The following is a 17,600-nucleotide window of genomic DNA, read 5'->3' as shown; positions in this document are numbered from 1 at the left end:
ATAATAATACTGACATATTCTTTGTTGATCGTCTGTTACAACCAATTGAAACTACTATTAAACTGGATAAAGGTTTATCTAGAGAAACACAAACACAACCTGCAATAACTTTCTATCTTTACGAGTCACTCCAGTCTAAATAAGACTTTATAGGGTTTCTAAAACATTATACGAGGTTTACTGTTGTTCAAACTGCTGCTAAAAAAAGATTAATAAGCTCGAGTCTTACCTTTAGCTGACTGGCAGAGACTGACTGATATGTGAAGCTGTATGTGTGCATATAGGAGTGGTCACTGGTTAAATTATAACCCATCGTCCGTCACTCTGCAGCTTTATGAGGTCATAAAACATCCCTGCACTTCCCTGTTACACCGACGTCCAACACTCACCTGTAAATGTTCATGTTTCATGAGTTTACTCTCGGTCCAAACCGGGATCAATAGCATGTGTTCGTTTAAACATGTGAAGCTGTTCTCTGTGTAAATGAAGTCAAATCTGTCTCGAGGCCGAAGCAGAGAGAAGCGTCGTCATCTGCTCTCACTTTGTCCCGATAAGATCTTTTATTACAGGCTGCACACTCTGCATTTGTTTTTCCATACCTGTGAGGACTGCTAATGAGATCCTCGGGCCCTCAAACTTTAACCCTCAAATGCATCGGTTGTTTTTCTGTTACCTACAAACATTTCAATGGTACGTGGTGCGGCGTGGATGGACAGAGGTTGATTTGATTCTACGCAAACTAAAGACGTTTAGAGGCTCCGTCAGCTTCTGGAAGTCGTGGCTCCTTGTTCTGTTTCTGCAGCAGAGGAACTAGATGAGATTCATCATCAATAAACACTCATTTACATGACCAGGTTCTGCTTTCTTACGAGTTGACTGATGATACACAAAAACTAGTTCCTCATCTGGTTCATTTTTATCTGTCATCATCCACACTCTCAAGCATCAAAGAAACTGTTGTTCTGTTGCCTGGCCTGTTCTGCTGCATCTGGACCAGGACGGCTTGTCATCATTGATGGACCAATGAATTCTGAATTCTACCAGTGAACTCTAAAAGAAAATGTCAGGACATCTGTCCATGAGCTGAATGTGAAGAGAAACTGGGTCATGCAGCAAGACAACGAGAACCAAGAACACAAGTGGTTCTACAAAAGAATGGTTGAAGAAGAACAAGATGAATGTTTAGGAACGGCCAAGTCAAAGTCCTGATCTTAATCCAATAGAAATGTTGTGGAAGGACCTGAAGCAAGCAGTTGATGTGAGGAAACCCACCAACATCTCAGAAATGAAGTGGTTCTGTTCTGAGGAATGTGCTAAAATTCCTCCAAGCTGCTGTAGACCACTGATCAGCAGTTCACCGTAAACCGGGAAGGGTTCATTTTCTTTTACAACTCACTGATATGTAATATTGGCTCACTTTCCTGAATTAACAAATACACAAGTATAATATTTCTGTTTCATGAGTTTGATTGGGGTTCTCTTTGTCTACTTTCGGGACTTGGGTGAAAATGTTTTTGACTCATTTTTATGCAGAAAAGACTTTTAAAGGAAGCAAAAACGTTTAAGCAGTAGGATGCAGTGTAAAAAAATAAATAAAAACATATACTTATATAACTCTTCATATTCTTAAACACAACAAAACCACCTAAATGAGCTTTTAAAAGAGTGAATCTGATAATAACAGACATTTACCTGAATACGCCGGCGAAAAATAAAGATGAGATGTTGTTCCTCGTTGAAATGTCTTACATCAGGATAAACTGGATAAATTTCTTAAAATCACAGAAATGTTCAGTGACTTGTTCTTTGAGCTTTAAAGCCCTTAATGTTGATGGTCATGTACATAAATACCAATAAAGATGGTTTCCTGTGCCCTTCTCATCACTTCCTGTCTCTCACCACTGCTACTATCAAATAAAGGCATAAAAAATAACTTTGGTCTGGTCTAAACCGGACGTCCAGGTGCTGCATGGAGAAGAAATATCAGCTTGTAAACCCTTTAAAGTTTAGTCCAGGAGCCACATACAGCACAATTTGATCTCACCAGTAACACAATAGTTCACAGGTGTCAAACATAAGGCCCTTGGGCCAAAAACGGCCCGCCACAGGGTCGAATCTGGGCCGCGGGATGAATTTGCAAAGTGCTAAAATTACATTGAAGACATTAACGCAATTTCTCTAATAAAAGTAACGACTATTTCTACGGTTCACAAAGTTTTAGTAAGAGGTGTGGACATAACACGACTCTGAGACGTAGAACTAAACAGAAATTTATTTTTCTTAAAAAATGTCTGGTTGTTGATCACATGTTTTGTAATAGTGCTGTTCATTAAATGTAAACACTTTCATAATGTTCTTCTTTGCACCAAAACAAAGGGAAACATTTAGAGTTGTCTCTATTTATAAGTTAATACGCTGTTGTGTTACTGGTCCGGCCCCTTTGAGATCAAATTGGGCTAAATGTGGCCCCTGGACTAAAATGAGTTTTACACCCCTGAAACAGCATATTAACCTGTGCGTTAATAAATGGCTTTTCATTATTTTTGACACCGTAACTTTGAGAAAAGTTCCAACTGTCCTCAGTATAATGTCTTCAACCCAACGCTGGTCCTCACAGAGATAGTAATACGTGCTAAACCGAAGCACAACGGTGACATGAAGGAAACGAGGACGGAGACGTGATGATGATAGAGATGTTGACCTTCACTGAACAGGCATGAACAAGGAAGCCGGGGAACACGTCTGTAACACACAAGGAAAAGACTCGGCGTGTTATCTTGACTGCAGCCGTAACCAAAGTAGGGACAGTTGTGCCCAACAGCTACAAAACCACAAAGAGAGGAACACACATTCTCTCCTGGTTGGATGTCAGAGACTCCAAAAGATCAAAATCGATTCTAGGAAAGTAGGAAAACAAATCAAACACATCAGGGCATACTTTCAAAGTTTCTCTGTCTGTGTGTGCAGAGTTTACGTGAAGCTGATTTCACGAGGAATAAAAAGCTCAAACAAAGGTGTTGCTCACCTGGCCGAGTGAAATGAAGTATAAGAAATGTGGCAAAAAGAAAGAGCGACACGTGCAACTGTCGGCAAATGGACAGAAAACCATAGAAGAAGAGCATCATATCATTTCTACATCCGCTTCCTAAAATTTTGTATGAACTGTTTACTACAATTTCAGCCGTCCACCGTTAATCACCTGTCCATCCACCTGGTCTTAATATAAATGTGTCTCCACATGCGTCCCCAGCCCGCACTTGAGATCTGATTTCAGTTTGTGTGTTTGTAAATAAGCAGCGCCATCATGTGGTCAGTAGAATATTGTACCAGCTGCTGTCTCTAATGGATCTCTACCTACCACTGGATCAGAACCATACACAGCTGGTTGTTGACTTGGAGACATGATCCAGATTTTGGAACAAGATGGAAAGACTCTCACATGTTAAGATCTGATTTATTTGTTTCAGTCAAGAATCTCTTGGATCAAACAAGAATGTCTCTTAGCTCATAAAACCTCCATATTCAGGAGAGAATAACTTTTGTTCTAGTTGTTTTTATGAAACACCTAAATACGTGTTTACGAATTCTCCGGCAAGTTCAAGCTTAGTCGTCTCCGTTTTACTCTGCGTGGACACCGTCAAGAATCAAGAACATCTCTTAGCGACCATCGGCTGGTGAAAGCTGATGTGGTTTGTCCACGACTTTGTCTATGAGCACCAGGCAGGGCACCGTGGTAGGTAGGCTCTCAGAGAAACTGGTTCATCAACATCAGGGAATGAACTGAGAAACCAACATTTCTGAAGTGAAGAGGTTCTGTTCTGAGGAAACATTTAGTTACAAGGAGGTCACAGCAGATACTAGAAACAAGACTTCTCTTACTTTTACAACTCAATGATTGGCAAGAACGCAGACTTTGTTTATGAAGCACCGTGGTAGGTAGACTCTCAGAGAAACTGGTTCATCAACATCAAGGAATGTTTTAGCTTAAATCTACTTCTTCAACCTTCATACCGATCTAATGACTCAAAGACTGAACTGACTGAACTGATTTCTGTACATTTATATTTATATATAAAAGAGTTTTGCTCTAATGAATTCACACAAACGAAGCTGAGTCCTCTGAAACTCTAACGTCGGCCACAGATTATCCCTCCGTTCCTCTCTTGGGTCTGGTTTTCGTTACGAGACGATGATGATGAGAGGAATCACGAGCTTTAATCTTCAGATCAGGAATCGTTTCCCCGTGGGGACGGTTCTTCCCTCGTCTTCATTAACTTATCAGCAGCTACTGGAAAAACAAAAAAACAAGAAAAACATCGAAGACACATGTGGTCGGAGCCGATCCAGAGCTTTAAACGCTGCAGCTTTGACTTTATTTAAGTTGGCACACAACCTACTGCACCACATCTACTGGTAAAGATGCTACTCATTGTGCTAGCTAACAACGATAGCAGCTAACGGGTCGCTTATTTACCTTCGGCCCAGAGGAATAAATAATAAATAATAATAAAACCCAGATAGATGAGAAGTTGGCAATAAAGTCCTTTTAATGACAAACTGCTTGGTGACTGTTTTACATCAGAGACTCCTTCTGAACACAACAAACAGACAAATAATAATTACACCAACATTTATCTAAAATATACAGACTTATAGAAAAATAACTCTCGCCTCAACAGCGGCAGTGCGAACCAGACGACAACCTGAGGAAGTGAATGTGACTTTAAGCCGAGATTCTATTGACTTTGTTGTTATTTGAATAAATTGCAGCTGGAAGTTGTAGTTGTTGTTTTGTTGTGTGGTTTCAGTGGAACGTTATATCCACAACCCCCCTTTGTTTCTATGCAAATTAGGCTCTACGATAAGCTAACGTTAGCTGGTATTTGGCAGCTATGCTAAAGCTATGCTAAATAGGTTTGTTATTGTTATTACTGTGAAACTGAAACTTCAACACTAGACCAATATTTTAAGTATTTAACATTCTTAGTTCCTAACAATGTTCCCAATGAAGTTGTGTTTGAAATGTTCTCACAAGCTAACACAAAACTTCCTGGTTTCTTTTTCAAAAGTAACAGATTTTCCTGTTGAACAGAGTCAAACTGGTTTTCAAAGCGGTTTCTGCTCGTCTAGACGCCCGGGAGGAAACCAGAGCTGAACCACAAAGACTTTCACATCCCGCTCAGTCGTCGTGTGAATGCAGCCTAACAGGAAGTTCATTAGCATTGAGATAGTGTTGGGACAGTGGTGAGGCGGAGGAAGGTGGTAAACGGGTTCACTCTCTCTTCGTCGGCCTCTCGTCTTCCCTCTGGGGCAGGTCGTTGGCAAAGAGAAGGAGCTCTTCCTCTCTCCCAGTCTTTTCTGTTCATGCGTTTGTTGGATTAGTTTCTCTGACACACATGGAGTCTTGTTTTTGCCGACAGAGACTTTGATTGTGAAGATGTGGAGGGCAGCAGTGAGGAGGAAGAGGAGGAGGAGGCGGCAAACTTGGACTTTGCCGCTGCAGCCAGTAAAGATGAAGAGGACAGTGGTGATGATGGTGGCGATGAAGGCTGGGCGCCGGGCTCTCGCACCGTCCGACAGGTGAGCTTGTCTCCGCAGGGGCAGCGCTGGAACAGCTCCAGGCCGTGGTTTCCTTTGCGGCGGTGTCGCGTGCAAACCTGTCCCTCCCGCAACACCGGCTTACAGATGCGGGTCCAGAAGTGACGGGCACAGCAGAGACCGTCGGAGCAGTCGGAGGAGCGCATGCAGGGATCTCCGACTTGACCTGGAGACACGGAGAACACAGAGGACGGCGTGTGAAGGACGGTTTCTGTGCGACAGGAAGGCGGTGTGTCTAAAGGCGCCTCGGGAAAAAAGAAGAACTCACCTTTACCTGAGGATGCCTTCACCTCCACTCTCCCCCTCTTCCTCCATCCTTTCTTCTTCGACAGCGGACTCGCTCCTCCGTCTGTGTCGGGGATCCTCTGGGACACAAAGGTGTCCACGATGGGGACGCAGACATCTGAAAGAGACAGGAGGAGGTGTCACAACCACGAGAACAACATCACAACGCGTCACATGTAAAGGTGTCAGGCACTTACTGCTGCGGCAGCGGTTTCCCGGGCAACACATCCCGTCCCTGTGACAACGCCTCTTCCTCCTGCGACAGGTCTGGCAGCGGGAGTGGGCGGGGCCTTTGGTGGGGGCGTGGCAGTAGCTGCCCTCGCTGCACTCCAGGTCACTCATGCACTGGTAGAGCTGTAGAGACACGGAGACACACGTTACACAAACTGAGACTGAAAGAGGTTTCAATATTACTAAAACAATCTCCATCTGTTAATCTCCACCAATTAAAAAAATATTAGTTTAACTGTTCCGAAATTCTTACCGATAAAGTTTTGAAATGTAACAATGTAACAGTAACAACAACAGTTTTACGAATAAAGTTTTGAACACGTGAAATGTTTGCATTGCTCTTAACACTAAAGTTTTCAAATATTATTGAAAGAGGTTTCAATATTACCAAGAAAGTTTTTAAATATTAGCAATTTAAAAAAGTATAACAACAATGTTCTGAAATTTTCACGCTAAATTTTTTGGAATTTTTTTTTGAAAGCTTGAAAATCTTGCTTTGCTCTTACCGATGCAATTTTGTGTTAATCTCCACCAATTCAAAAAAATATTAGTTTAACTGTTCCGAAATTCTTACAGATAAAGTTTTGAAATTTAACAATGTAACAGTACCGTTCAATCAGTTTTACAAATAAAGTTTTGAACGCGTGAAAAGCTTGCATTGCTCTTAACACTAAAGTTTTCAAATACTATTGCAGTTTGAAATGTTGTAGCAACTTTGTTTAAAGTTTTAAATGTAACAATGTTACCAATAAAGTTTTGTAACATTGTGTTAATGTCACCAGTTAAAATAATATTAGAACAGTTTAAAATGTTCCAAAAGTTTTGAAATGTAACAATAGCACCGACATATTAGTTTGAAGTGGTCTACGAATAAAAGAAAAGATTGCACTGTTCTTACCAATAAAGTTTTCAGATATTATTGCAGTTAGAAATGTTGTAGAAACTTTGTCTAAAGTTTTAAACGTCACAGTGTTACCTATAAAGATTTGTTGTGACCTGTGGTGAATAAAAAGTAAATCTGCTGCTGTAGAATTTGTTTTAAACATTTCTACTGCTATAACTTTACTAAATCTAAATCAATGTTCTAAACAGATCATCAGCTCCAACAGTAAAACTAAGAATTTATTACTTTTATTACGACACTTTTTTTTTTTTGTTTTTTTTTCGATAACGTGGATAAACTCACCGTCAAGTCCACGCTCGGCTCCCACGCGCTCCTGTTCACCGGCAGCGCGTGACCCTCCTTGAGAATCACGGTGCGGATGGAGTTGAGCCGGACACGCGCCTCCACGCCGCGGGAACACGCCAAGAGCGCGAGCCCGAGAGTCACCATCAGCACCACGGGAGGAGTCATGACTGAAAAATAAAAACGTTTTTATTTTCATCATCATCATCAGCAGCAGCGAAGGAGAAGAAACAAACCGGAGGAAGAGACGTCGGTAGAACTCACCTGTGGTTCTTTAAGTGAAGCGTCTTTAAATCTCAGGTGAGCAGATGAACGTGACTGACCGCTGCTCCGAGGACAGGTGAGAGCAGCACGAGCCCTCATCCTCTTTAAAGGCTGCTCCAAAGTGACGCGCGACACGATCCGGTCCGCCCACAACTACCCCCTTGCCACGCGCCTTCCCTCTGATCGATACCCGCGCGCCCCCCTCTCACCCCCTCACCTGCAGCCATCGATACAGAGAGGGAGGCGGGCGAGGGAGGGGGTGGGGCCTGAGTGCAGCGCTGGTTTGAACATCCTTATACAAAAGTCCCTTTAGAAAACTTCTGTTTTAGTGGAAAACCTGATTTTTACAAACACAAACAATATTTGGATAAAAACTTTGACATTTATTTAAAAGTTTAGTTTAAAGTCAAACATTCGGCCTCAAGTTATTAAACCGGGAAACAACAAACGACAGTAGATGAATAAAAGCTTCCTCTAAGTTGACAAGTTTTTGTATTAAAGCATTTGTTATTTTTTCCTTTGAAACTTTATTATCATTTAAATTAAAGACTGAAAATGAATAAAACTCATTTTTGTTTCAACAAAAGGTTCAAAAGTATAAAGTTTGTTATTTTGCACTAAATGTTTTGTAGATGTGATGATACTTCAGTAAAAACTAGTGAGATTTAAAGTATTTAAAGTAAAATGAGTCAGTGTCTGCAACGATTTACTGCAACTTAAAGCTCTGCTCTTCCTCGTGCCTCGTCTTCCTCAGGTTGGTTTTATTCTCAGTGTTTTGCAGAGACGTGTTTCCACTGACGTCCCAACATAGAAATAAGAAAGTAAAGCTGTTGAACATCTCACTGACTCCAGATATGAAGCTTAAAAGTGCTAAATAATAAAAATATCTTGCATTAATGAACATCTGAAAATCATTTGCTGAATAAAAGAGTTTTAAAGTTAAAAGTTGTTATTAGTTTAATCTGGTTCATTTTTCATGCAGACGGCTCAAGTTTCTTCATCCAGAGCCTCAAACGAGAAAATAATTAACATTTAAATTGACTTCAGTCGTGAGATAAACACTTTTACTTGGATTTGCATAAAAGGTTGTTTTGCTTTGTCCGAGGGGATCCAACGTGAGGGTCCGGGCCCTCCAGAGGGCCGCCAGATAAACCTGAGAGGTCATAAAACACAACGCTGTTTTATAATCATGTTTCTTTTAAAAATGTTAAATTAAAATTGTCAAATCTTTGAGAAATAACTGTAGAGGAACTGTCGTATACTCTTATTGTTCTTTGTGCTTAAAAAACAAACAAAAACATTTGTCCCGAGTGAATTTGATCCAGTTTCTATTTCCTGTTGCACAGAAACAGAAATAAAGTTTAGACTCAATAATTAGACTCTAATAAATAAAATGAGCTGTTAAATCCGAAATACTAAAATCAAGTAGAATACAGTTGTCAAGATGTGGATAAAACAGATGTCTACAAATAATTTTAAAAATATTATGAAGTAATTCAAATAAAACTGATTGGAAATAAATAAATGAATAAATTCAAGGGCAACTTTTAGATCCAGACACGTGATCGCTGGAAGCTGACATCGGCTTGGTTTCTCTCCCTTTAGATGAAACCTTCAGCATCAACACTATAGATGGGGCCCGAAGCATCGAGATGAATCCCTGATTTAATATATAATATTAAAATTTGATGTTATAAAGTCACAGAGATCAGTTAAAAGTAAATAAAATGACTCAAAGAGAGAAAAGTGACCCAAAAACAAACACAATGGACACAAAGACACTGAAGTCTTTACGTCTCAAACACCAAATCAGTTCTACAGAAACAGTTCACGGCTAACAGTAGCTCTAATTAGCTTCCTAACCTCCGAGCTACTGTTGGTTGAGGTTTTGGTTTAATCTCTTCTACTTCCTGTCTAAACCACCGGTGCTGTGCCGTTCTATCTCGATGACCTTTGCCAGAAATGTTCAACCTTTCCACACCTGCGACGTTTCACCTGAGTCACGACGACCACAGATAAGAAGGAAAAACACGTCAGGTGATTAAAAGAACACGCGTTAAATGTCATCTTTAATAAATAAACAGTGGCAGCGGCGGACGTCTGCGTCGGTTTATCTGAGCTGAGGAGCAATTAGATGAGTTAGCAGAAAACGTTTGAGTCAGAAACAATAGAACGTCGTCTCTACTGGAGCTTTACTTTTATATTTAAATGAAGTTTAATGAACTGATCTGTGTCTTTGACATATAAATAAAACTTTACTTTGGTTTCAATGGATCACTTTAACCTTTAACCTTTGAATGAAGCAGTTTCACGTTGACGTGTTAAGGTGGACTGAAGGAACAACAGCGCCCCCCTGAGGCCAACACATGTAACTGCACCTGCAGGACAAATTGAGATCAGTTTCTATTTCCTGTTATTTCTGTTTTATTTTATTTGTTAGATTTTAAAGAATCACACGAAACTGAATAAACTATGAAAGATGAAGGTTGATAAACAAACTGATAAAAGGTTCAAATAGATTTTAAAGTGAGAACTATTATATAGAGGTGAAGTAAAGGTGGAAATATTAAAATAAATATTAATAAAAAATAAATAATGTTGAGTCTGATAAATTAACTGCTGGTGAATTATTAAATAAATTAATTAAATTAAATAAAACAAGTATCGGTAGCTTCAGTACAACAATCTAAAATTTAAATAAAAAACATAAGATATAAAATAAAATGTAATAAAATCATACAAATAAAACAAAAGAAATAAAATAAACGATAATTGGAAAACATAAAGCATACAATAAATTAAAAATTAAATTAAATGAACACAAAGAACACAGGGGAAGAAAAATAAATAAGTAAAGCAAAGCAAGTAAATAAAAAAACGACAAATATACAAATAAAACCGAACAAAATAAAATAGATAAATAATAAAGCATACAATCAACCAAAATAAAATACAATAATAAATTAAACGTAGTCATAAAATAAAAATACATATTTTATTTTACTTTATTTTCCTCTCTCTGTATCCTAAAAAACACTTAAAATAAAATAATAATTGGGGGAAAATAAAACACTAAATAGCAAACAATCAATAAAATGAAATAAAATAAATAATAAAAGTACGGAGTCCTTAAAGGGACATGGAGAGAGAAAGAGGGAATCACGTTTTCAAAATAAATAAAATAAATAAAAATAAAATAATAAAAAACCCCATAAAATAAAAATCACAATTGTATTTTTTCTACTTATAGATATAAACAAATAAACTAAAACAGAGACATTAAAATAAGTTAAAAAAGAAAGAATACATTAAAAAAGAAGAAGGATTCGACGGAAGGAAACTCTTGTTACGTGTCTCTGTGTTTGTGTGAACGGAGAGAATCAGGAAGAGGAAGAGGAGGAGGAGGAGGAGGAGGTGGAGGTGAGACATGACGATGAAGAAAGAGAAGACGGGAGAGAGAAGAAGAAGAAGAAGAAGAAGAAGACGTGAGTAAACAGACGTAAAGAGTTTTCGTGTCGAGTTTTTAATGACTCGCTGTTTTTTTAGACTTGAAGTCACTTCCGGTTTGACTCCGGATCAGATCAGCAGGTTACATCACAGACACAGACTGATTTTTTCTGATTCATTCCGTTTTTACTCCTTTAAAACCTCGTGCGTTTTAAACACGCGTGGAGTCGTTTTGATGTTTTTCATCCGTTTTTAAACTCGTTGTTCATTATGTTTCTGGTTTAATCTGTTTTTAATCTGGTTTAATCTCCTCCATGTCTCTCTTTCATCTCCTCCTTGTGTCTTTCAGCCTTATTTTGTCTGCTCTCATCTTGTTTTGGTTTTTCTTGGTCTCTTTCTCACAGATTTAAAGTCTAATTGGTCGTTGTTCATATTTATCTAAACCCTCCAGTTCATATTTAGTTGTTTATCATCTGGTTTTGTGAATCTCTGAAGGTTTCAACTCACATTTTTTGTCTCTTTTCTGTGTTTTTTTGTTCATTCATTGTCAGGTTTTCTCCTCTTTGTGGTTGTTTTACGTCTCATGTCTCATTCTGTTCATTAAGTTCCTGTGTGTCATCTTGTTTTTGTCTTTCAGCCTTATTTTGTCAGTTCTCCTCTTGTTTTGGTCTCTCTGGGTGTTTCTCTCTCATATTTAAAGTCTACTTGGTCGTTGCTCATATTCCTTTTGGACATTTGTGAAGGTTTCAACTCACTTTTTGTCTCTTCTCTGTAATGTTTTTGATCTTTTGTTTATTTAGTGTCAGGTTTGCTTCTCTTTTTGTTTCTTCACCTCTTCGTGGTCGTTTTACGTCTCATTCTGGTCGTTTTATGTCTCTTTGTGTTCATCTAGTTTCTATTTTTTTCTATTTCTTTTATGAATAATTTGGGTCATTCTGTGTTTTGTGGAGCTTTAAGATGTCTTCTGTTTTCACAGTAAAGAGGAAGTCGTTGTTATCTCCTGTCTGATGTTGTTCATCTGTTACGTAGCCGTGTGTCATCTTGTCTCTTCTTCTTCCTTCAGGCTGCAGCTGAAACAAACGGTCGTGGAGACGAACTTCGACTCGTCGGCTGCAGGTGACGAACCCAAACCAGACGAGGCTGAATTCCTGCGTCTGCCAGGAAACCCAGCCGAGGGCGTTTTACAGTAAAGAGGAAGCCGCCAAACCGTCCTCACTTCCTGTTTGCAGCACATGCCAGTTTCCTGCTGAAGCTGCGTGAAGGTTTGTCACCGAATGAGATCAGTCAAAGCAGAACATTTAGAAAAAAAACCCTGACCTGGTTTCTACAGACGGAGGAAAACTTCAGTCTGCGGCTGTTAAGAGTGATGAGTTCACTGTCTGAGGTTAAGGTGGGGCACTTTAGTGACAAACGTGGTGAGTTCAGTGTCTTTAAACCAAGTGTGTGTGTGTAGGGGATCTTCAGTGTCTGTGGTAAGTTCACTATCTGTAATTTAAGTGGGACGATTTAATGTCTACAGTGAATTCACTGCCTTAACACCGCTTTAAAAAAAATTAGTTAGTTAGTGTTTGTGGTGAGTTCGCTGTCTTCACATCAGTGGGACTTTTACGTACAGCACATTCGAGCGCCTGTGGTGCGTTCACCGTTTGTCCTAAAACTCATTTATAAAAGTGATAAAAGTGGGACTGGACTCTTAACTGTCTCCGTTGAGTTCAGTGTCTTTAAAACGGCGGGACAAGCGAGCGTTTGAGGGTAGTTCACACTCTGTAACAACAAGTGGAACATTTTCGTGTGCGTGGTTAGTTCACTGTCTTCAAATTAGTGGCACTATTAAGTGTGGCATCTGTGGTGAGTTCACTGTGTTTAAATCAGTGGGACTTTTATGTACCAGGCAGTCGAGCGTCTGTGTGGCGTTCACTGTCTGACTCTTTAACGTCTGTGGTCAGTTTGATGTCCGTGATAAAAGTGGGACTCTTAACTGTCTCTATGTCTGTGCTTAGTTCACACTCTGTAATATAAGTGGGACATTTTAGTGTCCGTGGTAAGTTCACAGTCTTTGAATCAGCGGGGCTGTTAAGTGTGGCATCTGTGGTGAGTTCGCTGTTTGTCCTAAAAGTCAAACTCTTTAACGTCTGCGGTTAGTTTAATGTTAGCGATGAAAGTGAGATGTTTTGGTGTCCGTGGTTAGTTCACCGTCTGCGATTAAAGTTGGAAAGTCTGCCGTTTCTCGTTGTCTTTCTCGTCTAATTTCGCCTGAGAACGTTTCTAGATTCTCTCTCGTCTGGTTGAGACGAGTTCATATTTCAGTCTGAACACTTTAATGAACTTTAAGACATCAAACGCGTTGAGGGTTTCACCGCGGAAGTCGACGTGCTGCAGGTTGGATGTATGAAGCTGCTGCCTGCTGGGCTGCAGCGTTCAACCTCAAACCCTGTTCGGTCTGAGGTCGGACTCGCTTCACGCCGCTAGCGCCTAAAAATAACGAATGTCTCGTCTTCGTAGTACGGACGCCGTTTTTAGATTTTCTCGTCGTTGTTTCGTGAACTGGTTTTATTTGTGAACGACTCCGGTGAACCGGTTTAGAAATAAGTTCAGGAGCTGCAGGGAGGAGGAGGTGTGAGACTGCTGTCTGCTGGGTTAGACAGACCACCAACCCACCAGGCCGAGGCTCGCGTTGTTCAAATTAGAGATAAAACAACATCAACATCTTGTCTTAGTATTTACTTTACTTTATTAGTTTTTACTCCGTCTTTATTATTTCTGTTTGACGCTGAACGACTCAAACACCAGAGATGGGATCTCATAGTGAAGCTGCTGTCTGCTGGAGAGTTGGAGCTTCGGACCGACTCTACTCGGTGGTTTCAATGTTCTGTCTCTTTGTGGTTTTATTCACTTTTTGAGAATTTTTTGATGTTTTTCGCCTCAGTTTCATAACCTGTGTGGAGGTTTTCATTTCTCTTCTAATGTCTTTCAACTCACTTTTTGGTATTTTCTTTTAAAAAAAAATTTGATTCAGTGTCAGGTTTTCATCTCTTTTGGTCATTTTCTGACCTTTCTAATCTATATTTGGGTGTTTTTTGTCTTGTTTTGGACATGTGTGGAGGTTTCAACTCACTTTTTGGCCATTTTTTGTGTCTTTTTTGTAATTTTGTTAATTTTTTTTGATTATCTAGCATCAGGTTTTCATCTTTTTGGTCATTTACAGATGTTTTTTATGTCTTCGTGGTTGTTTTACGTCTCATTCTGGTCATTTTGTGTCTCTTTTTGTTCATCAAGTTTCTGTTTTTCATCTGGTTTTTATCTCGTTTGTGTCTCTCGTTTCTCTCGTTCTTGTGTCTTTCAGTCTTATTTAGTCATTTCTCAGTCTTGTTGTGGTCTTACTGGGTCTCTTTCTCCCATATTTAAAGTCTAATTGGTTGTTTATCATATTTATCTAAACCTTCCAGTCTATATTTGGTTGTTTTTCATCTTGTTTTTGACATGAGTGGAAGTTTTAACTCACTTTAAGGCCATTTTTGTCTGTTCTGCAATTTTGTTGATTTTTTTGGATTATGACACGAGTGGAAGTTTTAACTCACTTTAAGGCCATTTTTGTCTATTTTTTTGGATTATTTAGTGTCAGTTTTTTTTCTTTTTTTGTTCTCTAACTGATGTTTCCATGTTTCTTTACCTCTTCATGGTTTTATGTCTCATTCTGGTCGTTTTGTGTCTTTTTTGTTCATCTAGTTTCTATATTCACTTCGTTTATAAATACTAATTTGGAACATTCTGTGTTTTGTGGAACTTCAGGATGTCTCGTGTTCTACAGTAAAGAGGAAGTCGTCAAACCGTCCTCACTTCCTGTTGCTATTGTGTCGTTTTCCGTGTCTGTCTCGTCTTCTTCTTTCTTCAGGCTGCAGCTGAACCATCTTTTCTGCAGCAGGTGACGAGTGGAAACCAGACGCCTTATAACACATATTTATTGATTCTTTTATATCTTATTCAGCTCAGATGGACTCACTTCCAGCTGTTTATGTTTTTAGTGTTTAACATGTTGCACCCGAGTGACGCCGTTTCAATCCTCTGTATGTTTTGCACTTATAACTGACAATAAAGCAGATTTTGACTTTGCTCTTTTCTGTTGGATTTTGTCTTCATTTGATTGTTTTTCTTCTCTTTGCGTTTGTCTGCTTCACTTTCTGACAATCGTTTGTTGCTTTTCATCAATATTTTGTTGTTAATTTGCTCTTTATGCTTATTTTGCATTTCAGTTTGACCATCACAGGTTCCTTTTTGTTGTTTTTCCTCTCTCTTAAATTAGATTTTTGGTCATTGCTGTTTGTTTTCCGTCGTCATTTTATGGGTTTTCTTCTCTTTACGCTTGTTTGGTATTCAGCTCACTTTCTGTCTTGTTTTGGACATTTTTGTTCACTTTTTGCATCTCTTATGGTCATTCCTTTGAACCATTTCATCTGTATTTTGGTGTTTTACATCTCTTTCTGGTCCCTTTCATTCTCTTCATGGCTGTTTTGTGTTTCATCAGCAATCTCTCGTTTCATTGTTCCTCTACATCAGCTCAACGTCAACTACCATCACATCGCTACGAGATAAAATAATGGTTTAATGTGTTGGTTTAGTTCAGAACGTCACTGAATTTATTTCCGTGTGATCCCAGCTGCAGGGTTCAGACATGAAGCTGCTGTCTGTTGGGCTGTAGATTCGGCTGATTAAATGCATCAGACATGAAAACATTAAAGCAATGAATGGGACCAGTTTGCTGCTGTAAAGGGTTCAGAGAAGTTAGATTTTTTACTTTGATTGTCATTGAGCTGCTTAATCATTTACGTTTTTCTTTGAATGTGACACCTGGAAGTATGACTCAGTTCCTTTAAGTTCCTGAAAGTGTTTTCTGACGTCTATTAAACCTCAAATGAAAAGTTTTTTCTTCAAAACAAATTGCTTTTTGACTCCGGTATGTTGTCACAGACAAGTAGTATGAGGAAGTTGAAGGAGTGTTGAAAGAATATCCTGCTACAGGTTGTGTTTCCATTCAGTGACTCCTATCAGAGTCTTATCAGTCTTCTTCCAGCTGAAAGCTCTGGGGCAAAGTTCAGCTTTGAAGGTGCTGTCTGCTGGACTGATGAGTTTTAAAGTTCAGGTCAGATAAATCGATCTGAGCTGAGCTGAGTGTTACAGAAAAGTTGTAAACAAACAAATTAGTTTTTATTATAATCATTATCTGTATTTATCGCTGAGTGTTTGATTAGCACCCACTGGTCTATAGTTAGAATTCACTTTCTTCACAGTTTAAGTTTGTTTTTGTGGATTTGCACATTTCACTTTGTGTTTTTCGCTTCATTACAAATGAAATGGATTATTTTTGGTCTCCAGTCTAAACTCTGGACTCAGCAGACCAGCAGACAGCAGCCTCACTCCTGAATCCTGCAGCTTGTTGAACAAATCAGGACAAAAAGTTTAGAAGGCGTGGAGTGAAATAATAATTAGTAAAAAGCCAAATTATTAGTGTGTACATTGGCACCGTTAGAGTTAATGACACACAACACCATAATAAACAATATACATATGTCAAAAGCAAAAAGTTAGAGATGTATTATTTTAAATAAAAGAACTTTGAGTGTCTGGCCTCTGTTTTCTACTCGGTGGATGGACCAGCAGTGAGCAGCTTCACACATTAATCCTGTAGGTGGTGAATGAATCAGGACTAAAAATATATATATATATATATATATATATATATACACATATATGAATAATAAATCTATATTAAAACTTTGAAGATTCACATATGAAAGAATAGTTAGAAATAACTTTTTTGTATCATTTGATTTATCAGTTGTTTATGGTAATGTAGTGAGCAAAAACCAAAACCACACATAAATATCTATAATTTCACTAATATGTAATAAATTGATGCACATTTTAAAGTGACAATTTTAGCTCTTAAATAATCCGTTTAAAAATTTATTGCAATTTAAACAAATGTAAGAAAATATAATGGCCAAAGTAAATGATCATATATTGCTGCTTTATAACATTATGTCAGACCTATTATGTAATTATAGGTTACTTCAATAATGTAAATATTCATACTGAAATGTCATTTACAACAGAAATGATATTTTAAACATGACATTTTCAAAATTAGCAAAGATCAGAAAAGTCCCTTCCAGTCCACCAGGGGGCAAATGACTAAAATCAAATTGTTTACAACGGGTTATTTGTGCGGGGGTTTATCAAATATGATACACTCAACGTTATAGACATTCGTTTGTTTTTTCAAACCAGACCTTTCTAAAACTTGACCAGCAGTGAGCAGTGTCACCCCAAATTAAAATTATTGAGTAAAACATGATAATAAATAATATAAACAATGTTTTAAGTTACAAATAAAAAAGGTTTTATTTGAACTCAATAACACCACAATGTCTGGTCTCCATTTTGGACAAGACAGACCAGCAGACAGCAGTTTCATACAGAAATCCTGCAGCATGTTAACAAACCAAATGAATGCATGTACAATAAAAACAGATATAAATTAAAGTGAAATGTTGATGTGTATGCTGACTTTGTGTAATCTTTCAGAACACAA

The 17,600-nt window shown here is 38.5% G+C and overlaps 1 protein-coding gene across 2 annotated transcripts; it reads right to left on the bottom strand.

Moving 5' to 3' along the window:
• Window positions 1-4,639: 4,639 nt before the first annotated feature.
• LOC311485389 (dickkopf-related protein 2-like) lies at window positions 4,640-7,447 on the bottom strand (the record flags this gene model as incomplete). Of its 2 annotated transcripts, XM_084540757.1 has the most annotated exons (5): window positions 4,640-4,901; window positions 4,941-5,764; window positions 5,867-6,001; window positions 6,081-6,237; window positions 7,301-7,447. In XM_084540757.1, the coding sequence occupies 4 exons, from the start codon at window positions 7,445-7,447 to the stop codon at window positions 5,379-5,381; spliced, it is 825 nt and encodes a 274-aa protein (XP_084396883.1). In that variant the 3' UTR covers window positions 4,640-4,901; window positions 4,941-5,378. The 2 variants fall into 2 exon arrangements, with proteins under 2 accessions (XP_084396883.1, XP_084396882.1); XM_084540756.1 differs by having other exon boundaries at window positions 4,941-6,001.
• Between the last annotated feature and the right edge of the window lie 10,153 nt (window positions 7,448-17,600).

The sequence above is a fragment of the Chelon labrosus genome (genome assembly GCF_963514085.1).
Source record: "Chelon labrosus genome assembly, chromosome: 1".
Lineage (NCBI taxonomy): Eukaryota > Metazoa > Chordata > Actinopteri > Mugiliformes > Mugilidae > Chelon > Chelon labrosus.
Note: the sequence above shows the minus strand (reverse complement) of the source record. Positions and strands in the feature narration are given on the sequence as shown.